The sequence below is a fragment of the Halyomorpha halys genome, unplaced genomic scaffold (genome assembly GCF_000696795.3).
Source record: "Halyomorpha halys isolate HHAL.00 unplaced genomic scaffold, Hhal_1.1 Scaffold105.1, whole genome shotgun sequence".
Classification (NCBI taxonomy): Eukaryota; Metazoa; Arthropoda; class Insecta; order Hemiptera; family Pentatomidae; genus Halyomorpha; species Halyomorpha halys.
Window position 1 is genome coordinate 224,461 of NW_027108109.1, and position 25,609 is coordinate 250,069.

General features: G+C 33.6%; 1 protein-coding gene and 1 long non-coding RNA gene across 2 annotated transcripts in view; both read right to left on the reverse strand.

Annotated features, from left to right (window-relative positions):
• LOC106677619 (glutamate dehydrogenase, mitochondrial) overlaps window positions 1-11,365 on the reverse strand; it is a gene marked incomplete in the record, with an annotated part of 22,299 nt that extends 10,934 nt beyond the window's left edge. Inside the window, 4 exon segments of the mRNA XM_067046492.1 lie at window positions 913-999; window positions 3,303-3,503; window positions 7,094-7,326; window positions 10,937-11,365. Coding sequence (XP_066902593.1) covers window positions 913-999; window positions 3,303-3,503; window positions 7,094-7,326; window positions 10,937-11,169 — 754 coding nt within the window.
• A 187-nt stretch (window positions 11,366-11,552) lies between these two features.
• Window positions 11,553-21,609, reverse strand: LOC106677612 (uncharacterized). Its single transcript, XR_010843175.1, has 4 exons — window positions 21,462-21,609; window positions 20,869-20,954; window positions 16,721-16,851; window positions 11,553-11,805 (listed from the first exon to the last, which is right to left on the reverse strand). It is a non-coding gene; the product is annotated as an uncharacterized lncRNA (long non-coding RNA).
• Between the last annotated feature and the right edge of the window lie 4,000 nt (window positions 21,610-25,609).

Sequence of the window (25,609 nt, forward strand, 5' to 3'; positions counted from 1 at the left end):
AAACAAAGTCAAAATCATTCATCAGCAGACACTATTTCTTAAACATTTTCAGTTTCATTCAAAGCACAAGTTTTTTGAATGAAACTGAAAATGTTTAAGAAATAGTGGTCTGCTGATGAATGATTTTGACTTTGTTTTAAGTGATATTTGACTAATTAGATATTGATGTTTTGACCTGGGCAGAATAGCCTGAATGAAGTTAGAGTTGTTTAAATTATATGTTTTCAAAGTTGTATTAAGTAGATTGTCCCTGAAGATGGCCGGATTGGCCGAAACGTCGGACTTATAAGAGAAATAAAGGGTTTTGAGACTATAATGGATAAAATTTGAATTATTTATAAAAAAGTTACCAGTCTCAAGAAAAAATAAATAAATAAAGATTATAGGGAAATATTAAATTAAATAATCTCAAATAAAATAATTGGAACATTGCTGATTGATCGGATATCGTATTTGGTCCGGGTGCGGTCAAATAAAACTCAAAGAGTAAATTGGTGTAGTATTTTTATTTGGGGGCAGCGGTAGCAGCGTGGTAACGCTCCAGTCTACTAATCCACAGGTTGTAGGATCAAATCCTGGACCCACCCGGGCTTTTTTTCAAGCACAAAATAATGCAAAACTCACTAACTACCTCCCGCGGGCATTTGTGAGGCCCATTAGCCAATGGGTGGCACTCACAAAAAATAGGCGTGGGAGTGACGAACCCACTCTGCGAAAAACACGTCAAGAAACGCGCGATATATTTCCTAATACTGGGAAATACATCGCACGAGGACTTGGGGCTCCATGGTCTGTTGCCATAAGGGTCAAGATGTAGATTTAGTTGAAAAATCAATTGATTTATCAAATAGCCCTCTTTAACTTCAGTTACTGCGATTTATTAATCTAAAATATTTGTATCTTAATTCTCACCGAAAGTCTTCATGTAAGTATCGACGAACCAAGACATCTCCCTTCCACTTGTGTTCACATCGGGAGCTGGTACGTCTATACCAGGTCCTGAAATATGAAAATATGTAGAGCTCACTATAAAAACCTTTGGACATCAATTTATTATGTTATCCTAATTACCGAGTTTATTGCTGCATACTTAAGACCTTTTTACACGCTTAAACTTTTTCGCAACCATTGCAGCCAATGTCAAAGTGTATTATATGATTGATACCATATTATATCATTGATACCATATTATATCAATAGCTGTCATGTTATTGAGGAGTAAAACATTTTTCTCATAAATTGCATTTTGAGGTTAATTTAGGTTTGGTATAATGTCAGAGCGTTGATAGAACACTGTCATATTGTGCCACTGTCTCCCTAACATTACTATCAAGATGGAAAACTGACACCATGTCACTAAGTCTTAAGTTAAGTTTTTTTTCTATAAGCTTGCTTGGGTTTGTGCATGTATTATGCAAGCATTAATATTGCACAAGTAATAATTGGACTTTCACTTAAGTTTGTGTATGTGCAATCTTAATGCAACCATGAAGTTATAACTTTGCTTGCACTTGAGTTTGTGTATGGTAATTTAATGCAAGCATTAAGATTGCACAAGGCATAATTGTATTTGAACTTGAGTTTGTATGTGGTAATTTTTTGCAAGCATTAAAATTGCACCAGCAATAATTGGATCGAACTTAAGTTTGTATGTGATTATTTTATGCAAACATTAAGATTGCATCAGAAATAATTGTATCGAATTTAAGTTTGCATGAAGTAATTTTATGCAAGCATTAAGATTTCACAAGCAATAATTGGGCATGCAGTTGAGTATGTTTAGTCACCTGTACACTCTTACTAGATTTTTTATTTTTACTAGTTCTAAAACCTAATACACAAAAAAACCATTTGGAAGCTAAAAATAAATAAGTAGCTATTATGGCTTGGGCAAGCATAATAGTACAAGAGCCCAAGAGGAGAAAAAAGGCAGTTATCTCACCCCAATTTTTGATTACTTTAATGAAAGCTAGGTATAATCACTGGTCAAAATTGATGAGTCTGCCAAGTATAAGGTAGGGGGAATAAAAAAAAGGCGGCTGTTTGAAAGCAATAAAAAAAAACTAATTTTTCATTCAGAGCTCTATATCTTAAAAATATGGTACAACACAAGAAAACCTAAGAGAACGTCATTTAAAGATGAGCAAATTTGCTAAAATATGAGCCCTAATAGTGTTTACATAATTCTGGAGATACAGCTTTTTAAAAAGCAACATTTTATAAAAATAAATGAGACGTACTGAAATATCAGTAGTTAGTGAATTTATTTTGAAAAATCTATATCTCAAAAACCATTTGACGTACGGATGTATATTAACACTCAAATTAAAGGTAGTTTAATAAGATATAATGTAGTTTATGATGTTTGTCTTCATAGGAGTAATAGTTTCCATGAAATTAAAAAGAGCTACTTTTTATTAGTAAGTTAAATTTTCTTTATTTTGAGTGTTGGCAGACATATTTGCATCTTATTAATCTAGAGATATGTTTTTCAAAAATCCAACATTTTATACGAACAACTAGAAATTAACATTTTGTGAGTATATTTTGTCAAATATCATAAAAACTACTAGTCCTACAAAGATAAACATTATTAACTATTTTATAGTATCATAACAACTGTACGTCCAATAGTTTCTGAAATGAAGTTTTTCATAAATCAAACTTATTGTCCGAACAACTATAAATCAATTTATTTTCTTTAAACTTCTTTATAGTCCATTATACTAGCTTTAATTTGAGTGCTAATAGACATCTGTACGTCACATAGTTCCTGAGATATAGATTTCTCAAAATAAATTAATTAATTACTAATCTTTCAGTAGATTTTTAAAAAGCTATAAAGCTATGAGAACTATTAGACGTAAATAGATGTTTTAAGGTTAATATTTCAGCAAATTTACTCTTCTTTAAATAATGTGCTCTTAGGTTTTCTAGTGTTGTTGGTAGTTTTTAAGATATAGAGCCCCGAATGAAAAATGAGTGTTTTTTAAGGTTTTGAAACAGCCGCCATTTTTTATTCCTCCTACCTATACTTGGCAGACTCATCAGTTTTGACTAGTAATTATACATAGTTTTCATTAAAGTAATAAAAAATTCACTTTTTTTTTTCTCGGCTCTTGTACTATAACACCTCCGCATAAATACCTCAACTACGGTTAGGAAAAATATGTTTGTACATTGAGTTTGAAACTAATTCCATGATGATTAAGTACATATAAATATATCAGTACAAAACTTAAGTTCTCTGCTTACAAACATTTAAGCACTTATTTTGTTAATAAATACATCAGGGGTCGTACCTACGAGATTCTTTTTAATAAGTTCCAGAGCGTATCTCCTTGTTATTTTTTCCAATTCGTTTTCAGAATATTTGGCTGGGTCGATCTTTACGCCACCTTTGGCTCCGCCGTAGGGAACAGACACGCATGCGCATTTATAAGTCATCAGCGCAGATAACGCCTTCACTTCGTCGATGTTCACTTCGTCAGAATACCTTATACCTATAATTAAATCAAATTATTAACAAGCAATAAAATAATTATTAAATTGACAATAACAGTCAATCCAGTAGATCGATAGATTAGAATGCTGAGGTATTTCTCCGTGCATGGATGAACTAGAGATAGTTGTGGAGGAAAAACAACAGACCCCGACGTCTTCCTAAAATTTTCCTTCAACATTCAATTAATTCCTGCTCTACATCGCGAAATATGTACTGCACTGGAGTACATTCCTCGCTCGAATGACAATGTTGATCATGTGAGCGGGATATTCTAAATCTAAATTGGTGATCTGGGATTATATGGTTGGAATCTAGAACGAGGTAAATGCATTCCAGAATGAGCTTTTCCTGAATTTTGTCTATGATGGACAGAACGATGGGAGGTCGGACTTGCAGGTGGCTTTATGGGATTGGGCATGACTTTAACTATGAACAGCGGTTCCCAAACGTTTTCCCTTCCTTACGTTACTCTTAAAACAGACACAGCGAGTATGTTGGTCGATGTAAGACAAGTCACTATCACACCAGAGTGGCATAAATTGAAAAACGGCGTGAACCCACCAATCCTGTGGCGGCAAACCTGCCGACTTGCCTTCACTATATAATGCTAGTCACACCTTTGTCATGATGTGATGTAGATTGCCCTCTTAGCGACTAATCTACCATTCTCCTTATGGAGTCTACCATTCTCATTATGAAATCTACCATTCTCCTTATGGAATCTACCATTCTCCTTATGGAATCTACCATTCTCATTATGGAATCTACCATTCTCCTTATGGAATCTACCATTCTCATTATGGAATCTACCATTCTCCTTATGGAATTTACCATTCTCCTTATGCCATTCTCCTTATGGAATTTACCATTCTCCTTATGGAATCTACCATTCTCCTTATGGAATCTACCATTCTCATTATGGAATCGACCGTTCTCGCCTCATCACTGGCAACTGAACTACCTTTTTTTAACGAGGTAATAGTGACCATCCTGTCATTTTCGCTGCGTTATGCATATGGCTCACCTAGTGACTTGCCTCGTCACTGTATAATGTTAGAAACTAACCTAGTGACTAACCTGCCTTTCTCATTATATAGTGTAGCTGACTCACCAAGTGACTAATCTATCTATCATGCTCACTATGTAATGCAGGCGACTAGCTAACCTTTATCACCATGAAAATGCTACCGAGGAGGGGTAAAGCCTTTCTTCTCGACATATTTAACACCTGTATGAGGTAGAGATGCGACATCGATAAAAAAACATCGATGTTCAATACTAATACATCGATGTTAAAAAAACATTGACAAAAAAACATCGATTTTTTTTTAAAACATTTTAGTAATATAAAGACTGTTCTAAAGACTACGCATGCTCCGGCCAGTCAGAATCAACCAATAGGACATGGACTCCAAAAAACATCAATGTTTTAAAATATCGTTGCTTACAATACATTACCCAAAATACATCGATGTTTTTGAACATCCATTTGAGTAACATAAGGTCTGTTCCAACGATCACGCATTCTACGGCCTGTCAGAAGTGGTTTCTGAAACTAAAAATCCGACATCGACTACAAAAAACATCGATGTTTTTGAACAACTATTTCAGGAACATAAGGTCTGTTCCAACGATCACGCACTCTACGGCCTGTCAGAAATGGGTTTTGAAACTAAGAATCCGACATCGAGTACAAAAAACATCGATGTTTTTAAAATATCGTTGCTTACAATACATTACCAAAAATACATCGATGTTTTGAACAACTATTTCAGAAACATAAGGTCTGTTCCAACGATCACGCATTCTACGGCCTGTCAGAAATGGGTTTTGAAACTAAGAATCCGACATCGACTACAAAAAACATCGATGTTTTTAAAATATCGTACAATACATTACCAAAAATACATCGATGTTTTGAACAACTATTTCAGAAACATAAGGTTTGTTCCAACGATCAAGCATTCTATGGCCTGTCAGAGGTGGTTTTTTAAACTAAGAATCCGACATCGACTACAAAAAACATCGATGTTTTTGTAGTCTGTGTCGGATTCTTTGATCCAAAAATCACATCTGACAGGCCGTAGAATCCGTGATCGTTGGAACAGACCTTAATGTTTCTGAAATAGTTGTTCAAAAACATCAATGTATTTTGGGTTATGTATTGTAACTAATGATACTTTAAAACATCGATGTATTTTGGGTAATGTATTGTAAGCTACGATATTTTGAAAACATCGATGTTTTTTGTAGTCGATGTCCTATTCTTTGATCCAAAACCACTTCTGACAGGCCGTAGGATGCGTGTTCGTAAGAACAGACCTTATGTTTCTGAAATTGTTGTTCAAAAACAACTATGTATTTTGGGAAATGTATTGTATGCAACGATATTTTAACATTAAACATTGATATTTCTAAACATCAATTTTTTTTTTTGTCATGTCGCATTGTTTTTTGCAAATCCACTTCCGACTGGTGAGAGTATACGTAGATGTTGGAACAGACCTTTTTACTGAAATAGTTGTTAAAAAAAATCGATGTTTTTCTAGTCGTAATTTATCTTTATTACGTCGTTAGCGTGATGGTTGGAGGTTCTTTTTTATCACACCACATTGTTGATAGGAAATTGTTTATACTGTCAATTTTTTGTTTTCATTTAGTTACTTTTGGAAAAAAAGAAATAATGAAAAATTGGGCAAACGTAAAACATCGATGTTAAAAAACATCTGCTTAAAAACATCGATGTCGCATCCCTAGTATGAGGATGTCCTACACAAGAGCACTTTCCATCCTTCGGCGAATAGTGAGAGGCACGCATGATGAACTCTAGCTCTGTACCGGAGTACATCAAATTTCTTGATTGGCTAAAAGCCTGTACACAATCCCGTTGTTCAGAGAAATCGTCCCTCCACCATGATCTGGGAGGTAGCAAGGAACTGTCCCTCTGGTAGTTGTCTTCACCAAGGGAAAATGTTTGGGCTCTACAGTCCCCCCCCCCCAATCTACAGTTGGTACCTAAACTTATCATACCTAACCAGCATATCCTATCATACCCTCCCCGCTCGACATATTAATGAAGCGCGACTCTATGCGCGCAATGGTTGTACATTAATAAACCTTCGAATACCTCCGGGTAAAAGAAGGGTTGAGTACTTGTATGTATATTTCTAAATAAATACAAATGTACGTCCTATTATTTTTTGTTAAAAAAAACTTACTATTAAATGCAGATGGTTTTCATTGCAGTGACATTACTTATTTCAGAGACTTAAAAGTTTGTTTTCGTATATTACAATAATATTCTTGGGCCGCCCATAGCTCAGTGGTTAAGACACAGTCTTACCAATCTGATGTCTATTGGCGGTGCCGGTTCGAATCCGACCTGGGACGTTGACTTTTTTCATTGCGTGGCGGTCCCACAAAATGAAGAACTTTGACCCCCAACCATGGTTAGGCAGTATAGGACTCCAATGGGAGTCTTGGCCGAAAAAAAAAAAAAATAATAATAATAATATTCTAAAACTTTTATCCATTTAAATTTAATACTCACCCCCCTCCCTAATTAAAATAATAATGATATTATGTTACCTCCTTTGAGGGGGATCTTGTGGTTACAATGGTGGACCCTGAAGGCATCTATAATCTCGTAGGAGCCGTCATCCCTCTTGATCGGGAAGTGCACCCCGCAGACACAGGTTGGGTTCTTGATGAGGGACATGATACCTTCCACCCGTTGCTTTTGAACTTTTTCTGAGATCCCACTTCTTTTCGCTCTTTCTTTCATCGAAGCGAGGAACCTTGGTTTCAAAATATTCAACGCCCTTTTGCAAATGAAAGCGGTCATTAGAAACAAATGAAAATTTCAGGGCCTTGAATATTTTAAAGTTTATGTAATAAAAGGCAGATTGAGATAGTAAGGTAAACATGTGAAACTGAGATAGTAAGGTAGGCATGTTGGCACTGAGATAGTAAGGTAGGCATGTTGGCACTGAGATAGTAAGGTAGGCATGTTGGGACTGAGATAGTAAGGCGAACATGTTGACACTCAACTACTGTTTGGTGAATTATCACTCTATTAATTACTAATTTTGGGAAATAAGCATAAGTAAGCTGCCTGGAAAAGTGGAGCCGAATAGGCGGTCCTTATGATTGACCAGAGGCGTGGCAGCAGTTAGGGAAGAGTATGAGCCAATCACTGGCCACCTTCTGTTTCAGTTTAGATTACAATGGTGGACAAAGGATCGTTCTTAGTTAGGTGACAGAAGGAGGAAGAAGGTTCTCAGAACAGATGCAAGTAGCAGATGTTTAATTGAAGGCAAAGCCCCAGCGTTAGAGAGACCATTTCTAATTCTATATTTGTGAAAGGAGAAAAAGCCTTACTTATCTGACATTTCAAAAATACAATTAGAGGAAGTCCTCCGTGGTAGACTTTTATAGCGAGAACAGAAAAATATAACGAGGTGTAGATAGTTGACCGTAGATTAATGCTTGGAGAAGTTTGTCGGGGGGTGCGGTCAGCAAAGAACAACATAAATAAACAAAACCATATTTATTTATTTTATGCCGACGTTTCGACCTGAGTTTCAGGTCTTCATCAGGGCTATAGAACAAAAGAGTTAACAAAAAAATTTAGAGCAACATACAATTGAAAAGGAATAGTATACAAACAAATTTAGAATTATACAAAATATTGAATTAAATCATAAATGATAAAAGATTGATAACTGATAATTGAATAGTACAACATTTCAATTGATTGATATTTGTGGAATTGTATGGTTGTAAATTGAAAACAGTGACAGATGAAATATAATATCATGTAGGTAAGAAGATATGTATAATATAAGATATGCAAGTAGTGTCTAAAAAAAATTGAAAAATTAAATAAATAAATGGAATCTACAAATTTAACATTATGACAAACAATGAAAAATAGTGATATAGAAAAATATAACGAGTAAATTGGTCGATGTACGATATGTCACAATCTCACAAGAGGACAATATAACACGAAGAAAAAGGCAATCTTTCCTGGCCGCACCCGCCCCACTAGGACCCCCAGAAGGCGACGGTCTTATATGACTTTTGAAATATCTAATTGAAACGGAGAGAGGAGACTTTAAGATATTAAATCGAGCAATATTAAAAAAGTGCCTGAAATTGGAAAAGTGAACTTACAAGTGACAAGAATCTTTACAATCCAAAATCCTTCGTAAAATCCTCAATGGTTCCTTATTTTGTTACTAATAAAACCATCCACCTAAATGTTCCTTATGTAACCGATCTAGCCCGAACCCGATATTATTCCTTCCATAATAAACTCCCTAACCACCCAAACCCACTCGTTTCTAACCTTGCTTCCTCTTCCGTTCCTGGCAATCCTCCAAGGCGCCTGAAAAGAAGATGGCCTCGTGACCTTATATTGTAAACTGTTTAAGAGTTCTACTACTGGGTAGTTTCTCTACATCCTGTATCATATCATATGTCATTATGATCAAATTTACTGGTTGTATTTTTTTATACAGTTGTAAATATCAACAAATAAATAAAAAAAAACAAAAAAAAAAACAAGTGACAAGACACGGACTGGTGTTAGTTTTCACCCACAATATAAAAGACTGCAAGGTATTATTATTATTATTATTGTTAATAATTGGTAATATATGGTTAATAATCCTAAAGCAAGATTTACTCATGTTTACATCCGCAGATAAAGCGTTGATTGTTCCCAATAATAACTTGCAATATCACTCAGCAATATAGTAATAAAAGCAATGTATTATAATTTTGTATTTACATCTTATTTTCTTTTTAATGTATTGATAGATGTTTATCCAGAAATCTAACTCCTACATTTTTTTAAAATAATTTATTTATTGTTATTTACAACTGTATACAAATAGTGACATAGTGACATGATAAAAACATATGGAGAATCTACCCACTGATAGAACTCCAATAACATTTCTAGAGGAGAAGATCTCGAGGCCATCTTCTTTTCAGACGCCTAGGAGGATTATTTGGTAATGAAGGAGAAGCCAGGTTAGAAACAAGTGGATTTGGGTGGTTGAGAAGTTTATTATGGAAGGAACGGTATCTGGTTCTGGCCAAATCGGCAACATATGGAACATTGAGGTCCTGATGGATGACTTGATTTGTGACAAAGTAAGGAGCATTAAGGACCTACATTTAATACAACATTCTTGATCGCTGTTTTTATTTATCTTCTTTTAAGCTATGATACCTCGTAACCTCCCCCTCACAAAAAAAAAAAAAAAAAAAATAAGATAATTATATTCCATTTACCATAATAATACTAATGATTCATTCTAGCAACATCGAGAAAATACTCGAATTTAAAGAAAGAAGAGTACGAGCCAGTAACTGGCTGCCTTCTGGTTCAGTTCAGGTTGCAATGCTGGACATTCCTATTAACATCAAAGTAAATCTATGGCTCCATGGGCGTGGCCTTTTGGACTTCACTTTTGCTTTGAAGGGGATTAAGGTTATGCCACCTACCTGAATTACTGACATTACCTCCAGGAACACTCTATACAGAATAGATCGATTTACCAAAAGTAAAAGTTACCCAGAGTAACATTTAATCCAAATCGATTCTTTGTTTATAATATTGATTAATGAAATGATATATCTAAAATGAAGATAGTGCGAGTGGAGTCAAAGAAAAAAATTCAAATAGTAATTAAACTACTCATTGTAAGTCAATGCTAAAAATCATCAGGGCTAAAAAATAAAAAAATATATGCAAACTCTTAAATAAAGTCACAAAGTAAAAAAAAAAAAAATAGATAACATAAAATAAAAGTAAACTCATGTGTGGCTAAATATGATTTAAAATACATGAAAATTTATTTAAAAATCAACAAAGCAAATAAAATAAAATAAAAACGTACAAATATACAAGAATTACAAAAAGTTAGTAGACAATCAATTAAAACGGAAATAAGAATAAAATAAATTTGTTGTTATTTCCGTTTTCATTAGATGTCTAATACCTTTTTGTGATTCTTGTTCATTGTTTAATTTTATTTTATTTGCCTTGTCAATAGTTTAATTACTGCCATAGTTTACTCCATTTTATATATTACACACCGTCAATCACGGTCTTCCGAAATTTCACGTTGGTAGTGGGTAATGAAAATTTCATAACCCCAAAAATCTATAAAATAAAAAACATTATGCTTATTCTATCTCTAGCGGGACTATGTCTGTATCGCTTAATGCATTTTTAAAATATTTATGTTACCATTGAAATATTCAATGAAGATGGAAGAATTATTAGTCGTATTTTTCACTTCCACCTGTATTCAATGAATATAAATAGAACATGTATAAATGTTTGTAACCTTCTCGAAAAACGTGATTTTTTTTTAGATATAATTGATATTTCGAAGAACTACACAAGCTTACTTGTAGGCGTTGTACTCAACCATCCTGTAGAAGTTGGGGTTTTCCTCTTCGCCAACCTTCTTCAGATCTTCGGGCAGTCCTTTCTCTCCAGTAGGATCATCTCCATCCCCTCCCTTCCCTTTTCTGCCTTCACTGCAAACGTTTGCCATCGCTCTGCTCCAGATGGCATAGCAGGGATCCAAGTTCAAAGCCGGCCTCAGGGTTCTTAATGCTTCCAGAGGTTTTAGCGCCATTGTATCTGTCTACTGCTTAGTGCTTATTGCTTAGCTTGTTTCTTTCGATAAAATTATAAATTTATTCTACAAAGATACAATTTCGGTCATTGAAGATTGAATTGATATGAACTCGAGATGTTTCTAAAAAAAAATCTGAATTTAAAATTTTGAAACATCGTCTACATATGATCTCGTTAACATGCTGTTTATTAAAGCGAAATTTGATAGGTCATCTGTATGATATTTTCCCTAATCGGGACGTATAAAAAAAAATCTCTCTAGGAATTGAATTTGATAACTTACTCTTTTTCTAAATATTTTTTTCCATCATATGTTTCGTAAAAAAAAAAAAAGAAAAATATATGAGATTTTTTTCACTATCTATTAAATAAATTAAAAGATCGCTAAAACAGCTTTATTTACATTTTTTTGAATAATTCAATTCACATAAGGTTCTTTGATGACAAAACAAAAATATCATTTTCTGCTTTTCTCTTCTACACACCCCTCAAGCATTAGTTTTTCTTTCTTAGTAAGATAAGTGCAGATCAACAAAAATGTTCTTATCAACTATTCAATATGATGTGTTCTTCCTTTTTGATACTATTAGCGTTGCACCTTGCCCAACCGTAGGTCCTCCAGTAAATTTCAGAGCTACCTAAAATATGAGCGTTCATTAATATTGTGAACTATTTCAGCGATTATTTAACAATATTTTTTCACAAAATCCTGAGCAATATATACATATTATGGATCACTCATTCAAATATTTCAATAATATTTTGTATTTCCAAAAGCCTGAGCAATATATATTATGGATCACTCATTTATAAATTTCGTTAATATTTCGTATTTATGCATTATATATTATTACTAACAATGAGAATGGCGTAAAATTCTCCTCTCCTGCCCTCTGTGGTACCCTTACTTATCTGACTTTTACAGCGAGTAAACAGAAAATTATAGCGATTTGGTTGGTCGATGTACGGCATGTCACAACCTCACAAGAGGAGATCATAAAAAAAGCAATCCATTCTCATCCAGACCCACCCCACTAAGACCAAGTAGTGATGGTCCTAGAACACTTTTGAAACACTATGATCAAACGGGAAGAGGGGACATTTAGTTTAATCGAGAGATATTTATTGAGCGCCTGAAATTGGAAAACGGCGTTTTCAAATAAACAAAACTTTACTAGATTTTTTTTAAGTGTTCACATTTAAGCCCTGATTAAAACTATCTAATATTAAAGGCTACTTAATTACTATTTGATTCACCAAGTTTGATCAACACCGTTTAGAGCCGATTTAGATCTCACGCAGGATCAAAAGATGATATTGGCCACCATACAGAGTTTGGCTCTGCTAAGGGTCTCCAAAATCTGCAGGGCGATGTCTCATGAGGCGGATGAACTGCTGGATGGATCATTATATCGGAGATACTGATGTCAAAAATGAGGGAGAACCTCTAAGAACAAAGCTAATCCATTTATGCAGAAAACATGGGAAGGCAAAAGGATATCAGAGACATAGAATACAGGTGTCCTATTCTACAGAAGGGTGGGTGGATTGCTTAAAAGTGGCCACCCTAAGGAAGTACTTTCCAACCGTCGATTCACGCCTAGAATCAACGTGGGTACTCCCAGACTACCGGATCTCACAGTTCCTCACGGGGCATGGGGTTTCCGAACTAAGCTCGCTGCATAAACATTGATCACCTATGCCCAATTTGTCAGGTTCCTGAGACCGCCGAACACGTCTTACTTGCCTGTACCGCCTATGAAGCACTGAGAGCCAAGATGATGAGGGAAACAGGACTCTGACGGAGAGCGATCTTCCCGAGCTGATGAAGAAAGAAAACTACCCGCACTACATGACCTTCGTGTATGGGTGGAAGGAGGCTGTGGGCCCTACTCACTCAGAATAAGCTACACCAGCAAGACCTCAGGAGGAGAGCAAGATTTATTTAGTAGCAATAGCAAGCTGTGTCCACAGATATGTTAATGTTTGACATATGCAGCAGTGAGTTGTAACCAACTGCTGCGAACACCCGTATTGCCTAATAGGCAGGGTAGGGTGATAAATAAATAATAATAAAATCCTACAGAAGGGTTCCATATATGAGTGCCGTAATTACACAAGCATAGCACTCTTTCTGGTGGCCTACAAGATAATGATCAATATCTTGCTAATTCGGATACTCTGGTATTATAAGAATATAATTGGCGCCCACCAAGGGTTCAGAAGAGGTAAGAGCATGCTAAGCAAGTCTTCGTTCTGAAGCAGATATTAAAAAAAAGATGGGAAGTAGATCTTGATGTAAACAATTTATTAGTCGATTTTAAAGCAGCTTATAATTCCTAAGACAGAAACTGTCTTTGAATGATCTTTACAAATCACTGGGAAGTTAGTAAGACTGAATTTAGCGTGTACGAATGATCCGAAATAAAGAGTCCTGATATAAGGAGAAGAAGAAGAAATGCTTTACTTAGCCATGCTGCCTAAATACCTTTACAATCAATACTCATCTACAATAATATACATCTACAAATATAAATACTAAAAATATTAAATACAAATATTTTATGTTTCCCCTTCTTTTTTTTTTATCAATTTAAGGATTTTATTTCATTGACTTGACAACTTTTTTTTTATAAAATGTACTTTACAACAAGAAAATGAGATGTTCTATCCAGGCATGGCATGAGAGAGATAGCAGCCAGTGGTGCATTCTCCTGACGTTAAGTAAATCATTTTATTACATTGAGAGGTCTTGCATCCAACTCCTCTTCAGCCTACGCCGAGTTACATCAGGAATGTCATGCATCTGTCGTATAAATTTATTGAAATCCCCATGTAGTGTGTTGTGAAACAAGTCATATGAATGTGGTCTGTTACAATCGGAATGCACAAATCGGTGTGAATGGTCTCGTTTGAAACGTAGAGTGGTGAGTTTGTTAACAGTCTTAAAAATTGTGATTGAAAAGTTTGTGTTTTCTGAATCTGTGTCTTTTTAGCAGGTCCATAAATTTGGCAGGCGTAAGTCCGTATTGATTTTATACGTTAAGTTTCTGTCTGAGCGATCGCCTGTGTAGTATAGAATATAATTTTCTCAGTCGGAAATTTAGCGTTTTACATTTTGTCTTGACGTGTGGGCCCCATGTCAACCTTCTGTCATAGGTAAGTCCTAAATAAGTTACTGTGTTTGTCTGTGGTGTAGGGTGATTGTCAATGTAAACTGAAGGTATGTTTTGCCCTTGCTTAAATTAAAACACAAATCGACAAGTCCAAAAATTTAAAAAAAAATAATAATAATAATAAAACAATATAATTGGTTAGAGTACGACTCAGGAGAGGGGTAATTTCTTTCTAATTAATAAAATAAAATAGTTAGCCTAGACGTTATTGAAAATTCAGTAAAATCAATGGATTCTGATTTAAAAAGTCTTATGTGTTGCGTCCATCTCGGTTTATCAACGTGTTCTTTAATATCAGTTATGGTTTAATTCTCATTAAAATAGTCTGACATGGCTTTTCAATAAAACCTTCCTCTGAAGCAGGGATGGACAACAATTAGCAATAGTTGAAACTAATAGTTGCCATGGATACGACCCTTATTCATGAATGAATCATTGATAAATAAATATCGTATCCATGACAACTTTAGCTATTAGTTTCAAAGTTGCCCAACTCTGCTCTGAAGTACTTTTAAGTTTGTTCATTTAAATTAAAGTAAAAAGTTTAAAATTTAAATACTTTTTAATTTTATTTAAATTTTAAACTTTTTACCATTGTTAGCAATGATAAACAATGGATAAATACAAATTATTGAAGAATTTTGTGAATGATCGGAAGGGGGGGAGGAGGAAAAATAGACATCCTATTCCAATAGGAAAAGCCGAGAAATCCCGATCTTTCCCGATTGAAACGGCTCTGTTATCTTTGGCTAAGCTGGTTTATTCTACGCGGGAACGAAAATATAAATTTTTATAGCAACAGAAAAATATAAATTTGATGTTAATAATTTCGCTTTTCGTCATATTAACACTTTTTTTTTTTTCAAACAGCACAAAAATATCGATAGCGTCAAAACGAACCCACTATTATATATAAAGTGGGTGCCCTTTAAATTATCAACAAACTATTAGAACATCATTTAAAGAAGAGTAAATTTGCTAAAATTTGAGCCCTAATAGAGCTATTTGCGTTCAATAGTTCTCAAGATATAGCTTTTTAAAAATCAACATTTCATAATAAATGCACTGAAAAATCAATAAACAGTGAATTTATTTTTAAAAATCTATATTACAAAAACCATTCGACCTACAAATGTCTACTAGCACTCGATTTAAAGATAATTTAATTTACTATAAAGTAGTTGATTACTTTTATCTTTGTATGAGTAGTAGTATGATATTTGTCAGAATAAATCCACAAAATGTTGATTTATAGTTGTTCTAAAAGACTTTTTGGATATATGAAGAACAATATGTCAGGGAATATTTGACGTACCGATTCTCAATTTAAATTAAAGCTAGTTTAGTGTGCTATAAAGCAATTTATTATACAGAGCATCGAAGGGTTAATAGTTTTCATAATATTTACTAAAATAGATTGATTTGAACGACATGTCATGTATAAAATTCATATTCATATTCGAAAACAATTAGCTCTACGAAGATACATGTAATAAACTATATTATAGGACATTAAACTAGCTTTAATTTGAGTGCTGGAAGATATCTGTACGTCAAATATTTCTTGAGATATATTTTTTTAGAAGTAAAACTGTTTGTCATAACTGCTAGAAATCAACATTTTGTGAATTCATTTTGTCGAATATCATGAAAAATACTACTCCTACGAAGATAAACGTAATAAAATACTTTATTTTAAATTAAATTATCTTTAAATTGAGTGATAATAGAAATTTGTAGGTCGAATGTTGTTTGCGATATAAATAGATTTTTCAGTGCATTTTTTATGAAATGTTTCTTTCTAAATAGCTATATCTTGGGACCTATAGATCGTAAATTGGTATATTAGAGTGCATATTTTAGCAAATTTACTCTTCTTTAAATAATGTGCTATTACGTTTTATAGTGTTGTTGATAATTTTAAAGATAAGTTGTTCCCAAAAAGAAAAATTAATTTTTATTAACGTTTTGAATCATTCCCCATTTTTTATTCCCCCTACCTATACTTGGCAGACTCATAAATTTATACTAGTAATTATGCATAGTTTTCATTAAAGTAGGGGTGAAATAACTGACTATTTTCTTCTCTTGGTCTCTTGTACTACGAGTATGTGGAGTGCTACAAATGCAGGGATTCTGCAGTCGATATTCAGCAGCAGTGTTTTTTGTTTAATTTAGATAACAGATATCAAACTTAGAAGTTGGCATATAAAATATCAAAAATATACGTCCTTTGGTATTATAAATTTTAAGAAGCATTATTTAACATAATGATTTATTGAATGATTAACTAACTTATAATAATAATAATTAACTAAATGAAAACTAACTAATCAAATATTATAACAATAACAAAAACGTAGTTATATCTACCTACCTCATTTCTTCAAATTGAGAGCTTGATTTGAAATTATGTTAATAATAAAATAACATTTTTAGTTGAAATCCCAACACAGCTAAAATAAAATTCAGATTGCTGTTTCTTTACCTCGTATGATTGCAACCTGTTCAAATAATTAAAAAGTAAAAAAATGAATTCATAAACCATATGTTCAATTTATTTCAATATGCTCCCTGCCTGTGATCACAATGTGTCTGTTAACTTATTTTCAGTATATAGTAGATATGGCATAACTTGCAAAAAAAAAAAAAAAGGAAATAAAAATTGGAAAAAAAGAACAGAGGAATCCTGGCCACAACCTTCTTCACCGTGGCCGAAAAAAGCAGAACCAGAATGAAAAAGATAGAAGAAGCGGAGTGGTGCGCTGGTCTTTTTATGGATTGGTGGATGAGGACGAAGCTGAGTATGTCATCAGCCAAGACCCCGGCCTAACTGATGAACGGCTCCACGGATAGTAGAACAGAACTTTATTGCATAATGGGGTGAAGTTGCTGAAGCGATGCCCCTGGATTTCATCTCTAAGGAGGATGTTAAATGCGAAGTGAAGAAGTAGAGCGAGAACTATCGGAGAGACTCCAGAGGGACTCCGGCAGACAATGGGTGAGACCCCAAACTTATGCGACAAGATGCTGCTGGATGACTGGATGGAGGTGTGGACTGGAAGGTGGGTGGCGAGGCACAAGGGTGCTACATTGAGAAAGATTTTTCTCAACGACCATGTAAGATTGAAGCCTAATTGAGTCTTCTCCGACTATTGGGTCTAACAGATGCAGATTGAACAGGTTCTGGGGAGTATTGCAGAGGTTCGGAAAGAACATCGACTGCCGGTACCCCACGTGAGGAGTTCCTGAAATAGCAGAACTCGTGGTAATGGAGTGCATCAACATAGATCACCGAGCCTAGTTGTCAACTTGGAAGGTCACAGCGCTAGGTTGTCAACTTGGAAGGTCATCGAGCCAGGTTGTCAATTTGGAAGGTCATCGAGCCAGGTTGTCAACTTGGAAGGTCATCGAGCCAGGTTGTCAATTTGGAAGGTCATCGAGCCAGGTTGTCAACTTGGAAGGTCATCGAGCCAGGTTGTCAACTTGGAAGGTCATCGAGCCAGGTTGTCAACTTGGAAGGTCACCGAGCCAGGTTGTCAACTTGGAAGGTCACAGCGCTAGGTTGTCAAAAATTACCGAAATTTTCTCCTACACCGAATCAGACCCCGTTAGTTGGGAAAAGAGAATCATCCCTTCTTCAGAGAGTTCATTTACGATTCGATGAACACGTTGGGCCTCACGCATTCACGATGCGAAGGGCCTTACCATACAATATCGGCGTGTCATTGGAAGAAGAAGAAGTTATTTTTTATTTTATTTTTTTTTTTTCGATCTCGCTAAAACAAAAAAAACAATTAATTAGTGAATGCTTTATTATGTGAAAAAAAGAATAAATCATATTGGGTATTATCTTTGGTATTTTAAGGTTACCTGTAATCTTTATTTATTATTTGTGGAATGACCATTCTAAATGGTCCTATTTTTAAAATCCGGAGGTGAGGGACCTCCTCATGTTGGTTCAATAGAAGATAGAGAAAATAAAAACATTAATTATTAAAGACAATAGGTAATGGTAAAATAATAAGAAAATAGTCAGAAGTCGAAAATAAGTGTGGGGGAGGGAGAGGGGATGCATTAGAAAATGGAGTTATAAAGTGATGTTGATAGGATTTTTGGAACCTTTCCTCCTCTGCCACCCCGCAGGAAGTGGGGATGGATGATAGATTGGAATACTGGATTAAAGGAAGCAGGGAGACACGTCAAAGAATTTGATGTGTCTCCGTGTGATGTGTTGTTGTACAATTTCTAGCTGTAGTTCGTTATGAATGTGTGTCATGTAACGTCTTTCTAGAGGTGTACCTCGGCATATCTTCTTCAGTGTGCTGTTCTGCTGTTGTAGTGATTTCAGGGTCTAGAAAATATAGTAGTGGTGCACCGTGTAGAAGTGATGGTCGTAATATTACTTTGTAAATGAGTAATTTGAGTCTGAGCGATAGCCCTGGTGAGTAGATGAGGTATTTGAGTTGGTATGACGTTGATTTAACGATGTGCATTCTGTTCTGTATGTGAGCAGTGAAAGATAGATGTGATTCTAGCTTCATGCCGAGGTATGTGAGATGTTTTTTGGTTTGTACTGTCTGTTCGTTGAGTTTTGGTGCTCTGTTTGGAGTTTTCTTGTATGAGAAAGTGATGGCGTCCGTTTTTGTGGGTTGATGTGGAAAGAGGAAGTTGATTCTGGTTGGCGAACTGGATGAGGCACCCAGACGAAAGCGAACCAATAGGGCTGGAACTATCGGACGGATGCAAAGAACAAGGTGCATCATCGATAATGCACTTAACCGAGTGCTGGGCTACACCACAAATAAAATTGTTTGTAATCAGCCCATATAAGCTAAACGCATTCTACCGCCTTAAATAAAAAAAAAAATAGTAAATAAAGTGTTGATTAAAAGTGTGACAGCGTAGTATTCGCAAGTAACCTGCATCGCAGAAATGGTGGTGGAGGGGAGAAAACCTATTCAATTGGCATTTTGTACTACCTTCTTTGTCTTGTAATGCAGGAATCTCTATGGAGGTTAAGTTAAGTGAAGGTTACTCAGATTTGGGTAGCTATGGCTACTACAAAAGGTTGTGTATTGTACTAATTTTGTGTTCAAGACCGTTTTTTTTTTATTAAGATTCAATATTTAATTTCTTCCATTTTTCTCAATTTTTATTGTTCTTTTAAATATCGGCAGATGGAATTTTTGTACTGCTTCACGCAATATTACTGATGTACCGAACAAGTCAGCCAAGAGCTAAAAGAAACGTCGGTATACATTAGATTTCCATTACTTTTGTTTCATTATTTAATCATTATTTTGTATGTTTTGTATTTTGTATTAGTTTGTCTCGTTCTGAATAATGCTTTAACCTAATTTATTGAATCAATCCAGTTTTTGAATACAAGATACATATCGCTGTTCCAGTTTAACAATCTAACAACTCAAAAAATGGTTATTTTGAGATATGTATATACTATTAACAACAAAGGTATCTATACGGTAGAATATAGAATCATAGTAAAACATGTCATAAAATCTAAGTAAGAAAAAAAAATTTTAGAGATATTAGTTTTGAACTGTATAGATCTCAACCTCATTCCTAAGATTACCTGCATATTTCAAAATAACCATTTTTTGAGGTTACACTATTGAACTGAGATAGAGGTATGTTCTGCCGAATCCGAAAAAACCATTAAACCTTTTGGAAGAAGATAGTTGACCGTACGAAGTAAATTGGAGGCGGTCAACAACGGTTTCAAAATAGTATCAAAAACCTATTTATTGTTAACTAACGTTTCGCCCCACTTTGCAGGTGGGTTGTTGATAAGATTGACCATGTGATTTGATGCCAAAACGTTTTTACTCAGTTGGCATCAATCGTCACTCTTATCAGCCCTGCAAAGTGAGCCGAAACGTAGGTAAACAATAAATAGTCTTTTAGTTACTATTTTGAAACCTTTTAAGACACAGTTATTATGTCTACTTTTCTTCTTCTTAAATCAGAAGGGAGGTTTCTTTCGACCATTCAATGTAAAACTGATTAACATTAGTGTTTAAATTTTAAAATCATCATCATTAATCATCTCCTGTCTACATTATAGCTATTTTTTCTTATTATTTTTTTATTCTCATTATTTATTACATAAGTTGGAATTCATGTGCGTGTGTTTAGCTGCTTAATGCCTTTAAACAAGACCAAACAAACTAACTGATTACCATTAAAACTATCAATATGATACCACAATTCAAAACTCAAATTTGGGGATCTAACATGATGTCCAAGCCCAAAATTATTTGATAGTGCTTTGGATTAGAGTTCGTCTTAGGATGGAGTTGCGACCAGTTCCAGACCGCTCAGAATAAAAAAAAAAGTAAAACAGATTTTAAACTTCTGTCTTCTATTTGCAGATAAAATGAAAAATAAACTGCAATAGTTGTTTATATAATGCAGCAAAATTAATAGGGTAGGTGGAGAAAGTAAACTTATAGGATTGGGTTCGTTAATTTTATAAGAAGAGGGTCAAGTAAACTCACATTAGCTGAGGTCTGCTCTGTTTTGGGGATCGCTGAATTCTCGTTTGACTTTTCCAAATTATGAATGCCGTGTTGAGCCAAGAACACTATAAGCATAATTAATTATATGGTGGTTTACATACGTTTATTTACATACTTCATTAATTGCATGTTTTACATACTTCAAATGAAAAATTTCTATTTAAAATTAAACGATCTTTTCTATAGACAATAAACCACGTAGAAAGAGAAAAATTTTAATATTCTTCTACGTTCAGATTTTATTATTGTTCAATTCAAGTTATGAAGATCTTCATCCACGAAAAAGTATTGTTGATAATACCGTAATGGAAAAGAAGTTATACTTTACAGAGCATGATCGTAAATTTTGGAAGATTTTTCAGCTATTGGATCGAGCAATATGTGTTTATATTTTTTCTTTTATTTGTTTATTTTTTGGGCGCCAAATGGTGGAACGGATTATAGATAGGTCTATAGCAAGGATAGAATCCGTCAATTTGAATTTAATTTTCATTAAATAAAGAAAATTTTATTAAGTAAATGTAACCATACCTTATTTTTTTTTAATCATTAATATATATAGTTAACCATACCTTTCCTCTTGTTATATTTTCTAAAGATCCATTCATTTCATCCATCATTAAACCACTTCTTTAAACAATAATAATTAAATAGCCAATGCTAAGAGTAATTATCAACTGAAAAGAGTCTAGCTTAAATAATTGGAAAAATTAACATTCTCTAAATTTATAACATATGCCATATGTTCTTCTTTTTTTTATTTTTTAAAGAAAATCTTGATGATAAAACTTAAAATTTAACATTAACCATTACTTAATTAATTTGAGTGATACCTTTTACAGAATAGGCAAATACTATTATTTCATAATTAGAAAATGTCAAGATTCTCTAATAGCAACAGAAAATGTAACCAATAAATGTTTCGTTAATTCAGACAATACTGGAACATAAAATCATTCTGATGAACATACTTGAGTATAGTATGGAGTAGAAATGCACGCAGTTGTGCCTACGATCCAGTGTCGGGCATAGTAGTACAAGAGCCGGAAAGAAAAAAAGGCAGTTATCTATATCTATACCCCAATTTCTGATTACTTTAATGAAAACTAGGTATAATTACTAGTCAAAACTTATGAGTCTGCCAAGTATAGATAGAGGGAATAAAAAATGGCGGTTGTTTCAAAACTTTAAAAAAACTCTAATTTTTCAATCGGAAGCTCTATATCTTAAAAACTACCAACAGCACTAAAAAACCTAAGAGAACATTATTTAAAGATGAGTAAATTTTCTAAAATATTAGCCCTAAAAGAGCTATTTACGTCCAATAGTTATTGATATATAGCTTTTTAAAAAGCAAACTACTGCAAGATTAGTAGTTAGTGAATTTATTTTTAAATATTTATATCTCTAAAACCATTCGATGTACAGATGTCTATTAGAACTCAAAATAAAGCTAGTTTAATGGAATATACAGAAGTTTCTGACCTTTACCTTCGTAGGAATAGTAGTTTTCGAGATATTTGCTAAAATAAATTGATTTATAGTTGTTCGGACAATAAGTTTGATTTATGAAAAACTTCATTACAGAAACCATTAGACGTACAGATGTCTACCAGCGCTCAAATTAGAGCTAGTTAAATTTACTACAAAATAGTCAGTTATGTTTACCTTTGTAGGAGTAGTAGTTTTTATATTAATTAATTAATACAAAATGTTAATTTCTAGTTGTTCGTATAAAATGATGGATTTTTGAAAAAATATATCTCTAGATTCTAAAAGACGTACATAAGTCTGCCAACACCCCAAAAAAAAAAAAAAAAAAGGAAATTTAACTTACTATAAAGTATTCTATTACACTTATCTTTGTAGAGGTAATAGTTTTTATGATATTCACATATGAACATAAATTTGGCAAATGAAAATTTGTCCGAACAACTATAAATCTAGTTATTTTAGAAAATTTCATGTAAGGTATTACTTCTATGAAGATAAACATCATAAACTACTTTATAGCTCATTAAACTAGCTTTAATTTGAGTGCTAATAGACATCTGTTCGTCAAATTGTTTTTGAGATATAAATTCACTAACTACTGATCTTTCAATACGTGCCATACAACATTTTTATGAAATGTGGCTTTTTAAAAAGCTATATCTCGAAAAATATTTAACGTAAATATCTCTATTAGAGCTCATATTTTAGCAAATTTACTATTCTTTAAATGACGTCCTCTTAGGTTTTCTTGTGTAGTTCCTAATTTGTACGATATAGAGTTCCGGATGAAAAATTCCCCTACCTATACTTGGCAGACTCTTCAATTTTGACTAGTAATCGTACATAGTTTTCATCAAAGTAATCAAAATTTAGGGTGAGATAACTGCCTTTTTTCTCCTCTTGGGATCTTGTACTAGACGTCTTTGATCTCGATGAGATGTAAATAAGATCCGTCTTAAAAAGGTGGCAGGTTTCCTTTTAGTCCCTTCAGGGCTAATTCACTAACCACTAATCTTGCAGTAGTTTTTTTAAGAAATTTTGCTTTTTAAAAAGCTATATCTCGAGAACTATTGGACGTAAATAGCTCTTTTAGGGCTAAAAACTCACCAAATTTACTCTTCTTTAAATAATGTTCTCTTAGATTTTCTAGTGTTGTTGGTAGTTTTTATGATATAGAGCTCCGAATGAAAAATTAGTGTTTTGAAACAGCCGTCATTTTTTATTCCCCCTACCTATAGTTGGCAGACTCATCATTTTTGAGTAGTAATTATACATAGTTTTCATTAAAGTAATCAAAAATTGGGGTGAGATAACTGCCTTTTTTCTTCCCGGCTCTTGTACTAATACAGGTGGAGAATCCTATTCGAAGACGCGTCAAAAACACCTCTCGGCGCTCATTTCTAGTAGATGATATCCAAAGGGAAACATCACTTCTGATTTCTTGTGATTTATTTTTTCAGTAATATTTGCCCACAATTGTTGCCATTTCAATTTAATCCTCTGCTTAATGAGGGCAAATAATTCATCGACAGGCACTTCATGATTGGAATTCTTTCAGAAATCGCGACCTTTGCTGCCTGATCAGCCTGGGACCCAAGCGAAGAACACAGAAATACCGTTTCTGATGGCGGACTTCAATGAATAATTGATCTTTTGATTTAGTGGGTTTGTTGAGACAATATTTTTTAAACTGAGTAGAACTGATAATAAATCTATATCTCATACTTGTTTGATTTTCATTCATTCTAAACGCAAAAAATGTGAATGAACACGTGTTTCTGAGAGATTATATTAACTATCCTTCATACAGAATTAAATATTATTTCTAGTTGCTGAGTCTTTTTTCAGTCTGTTGGAATGAAATACCTTACCTTTGTTAAGCTAAGTGGGGGCTAGAAAGCAAAGCATGCGAGGTGAAAGGCGCCTAGCAATTTTTAATTGGTTTTGCTGGCTTTATTATTTCTGCTTGGTGTCAGTTTGCAATCAATGAAATATTAGTTTCAGGCAGATAAAAAAAAAAAAACATTAATTAACCTTATTGTTATTATTCTAAAAAACGTCCATTAGTTTAAACGAAATTCTTCCACTTTAGGGAATAGATTTTAACTTTTTTAGAATTTTTTTCTAAAACAGCTATTTGATTAAAATTGGTAAATTAATGTAAAATTAAATAGTATTTAAATATCATATCGCTCTTATCCAATTTTTTTTTTTATTTTGTCCACAACGGTTGTATCGATTTTGATTAAACTTGGAGAATTAGTGAGAAATTAAGTGTTCTTTAATAAAAAATAGGTCATATCCTCATCAAAATATTCTATCAGGGCTTAAATGACGACTTTTTAAAAAACGTTCATCTAAAGTCCATTTAATTATACTCATTTTTCCAAAGAATCAAAAGAATCCTTTTATCTTCCTGGGTGATTCTTCGATGTCTCCTTTTTCAAGATGTCCATCCTTGAACTGAACAAGAAATGATGAGGACCTCCTCATCCAGGAAACATTATTCCCACCCGCACCTAAGCAAATAATGCATTTCACGAACCATGATCTTTCTCTCGATGTACAAAGTGAACATCGATTGTAGCACAACAGTTTTGAGTTTATGCATGTGATTTTCTTTATGAATGTTATTCTTGAACATTTATTGTTAACTTGTATTTTTTCTTAAATTTATTGTAATTTCAATTATGATGGGAAGTTAAAATGAAGTTTTTAAAATACTTGAATCTTCTCGACATGGCCGCGATTCAACTAACTTTTTGCAGGACTTATGCCGCCATCTTGGCTTTGCACAATATCTTTTGTGACTGCATATTTTACTGATGAAAATTGGTTAGCTTGCTTTTAGGTTTAATTCTACAAATAAACATATTGAAATGAAACATAACATAAAACATACCAAAAATCATTTATATATAAAAAATAACTATTTACTCATAAAAGAGGATATTACACTATATTGACTACTACCTGGGCTCTGTTTCAAAATAAAGTACAAACTAATACTATTAGTCTTGTAGATTTATCTTAATTCAATTACACAGACTTGTACAATAGTAACTTGTACTTTAGTATTTTTTAATTTTTGTAATATCACTAATAGTCACCCCTATCATGAAAAAAATAAGTTTTAGTATTATTCCCACACTAGTTTCTACACTTGTACTATTAACTAATGCTATTTAGCTTTCATTATGAAACAGGGCCCTGGACTCTCTTCTCC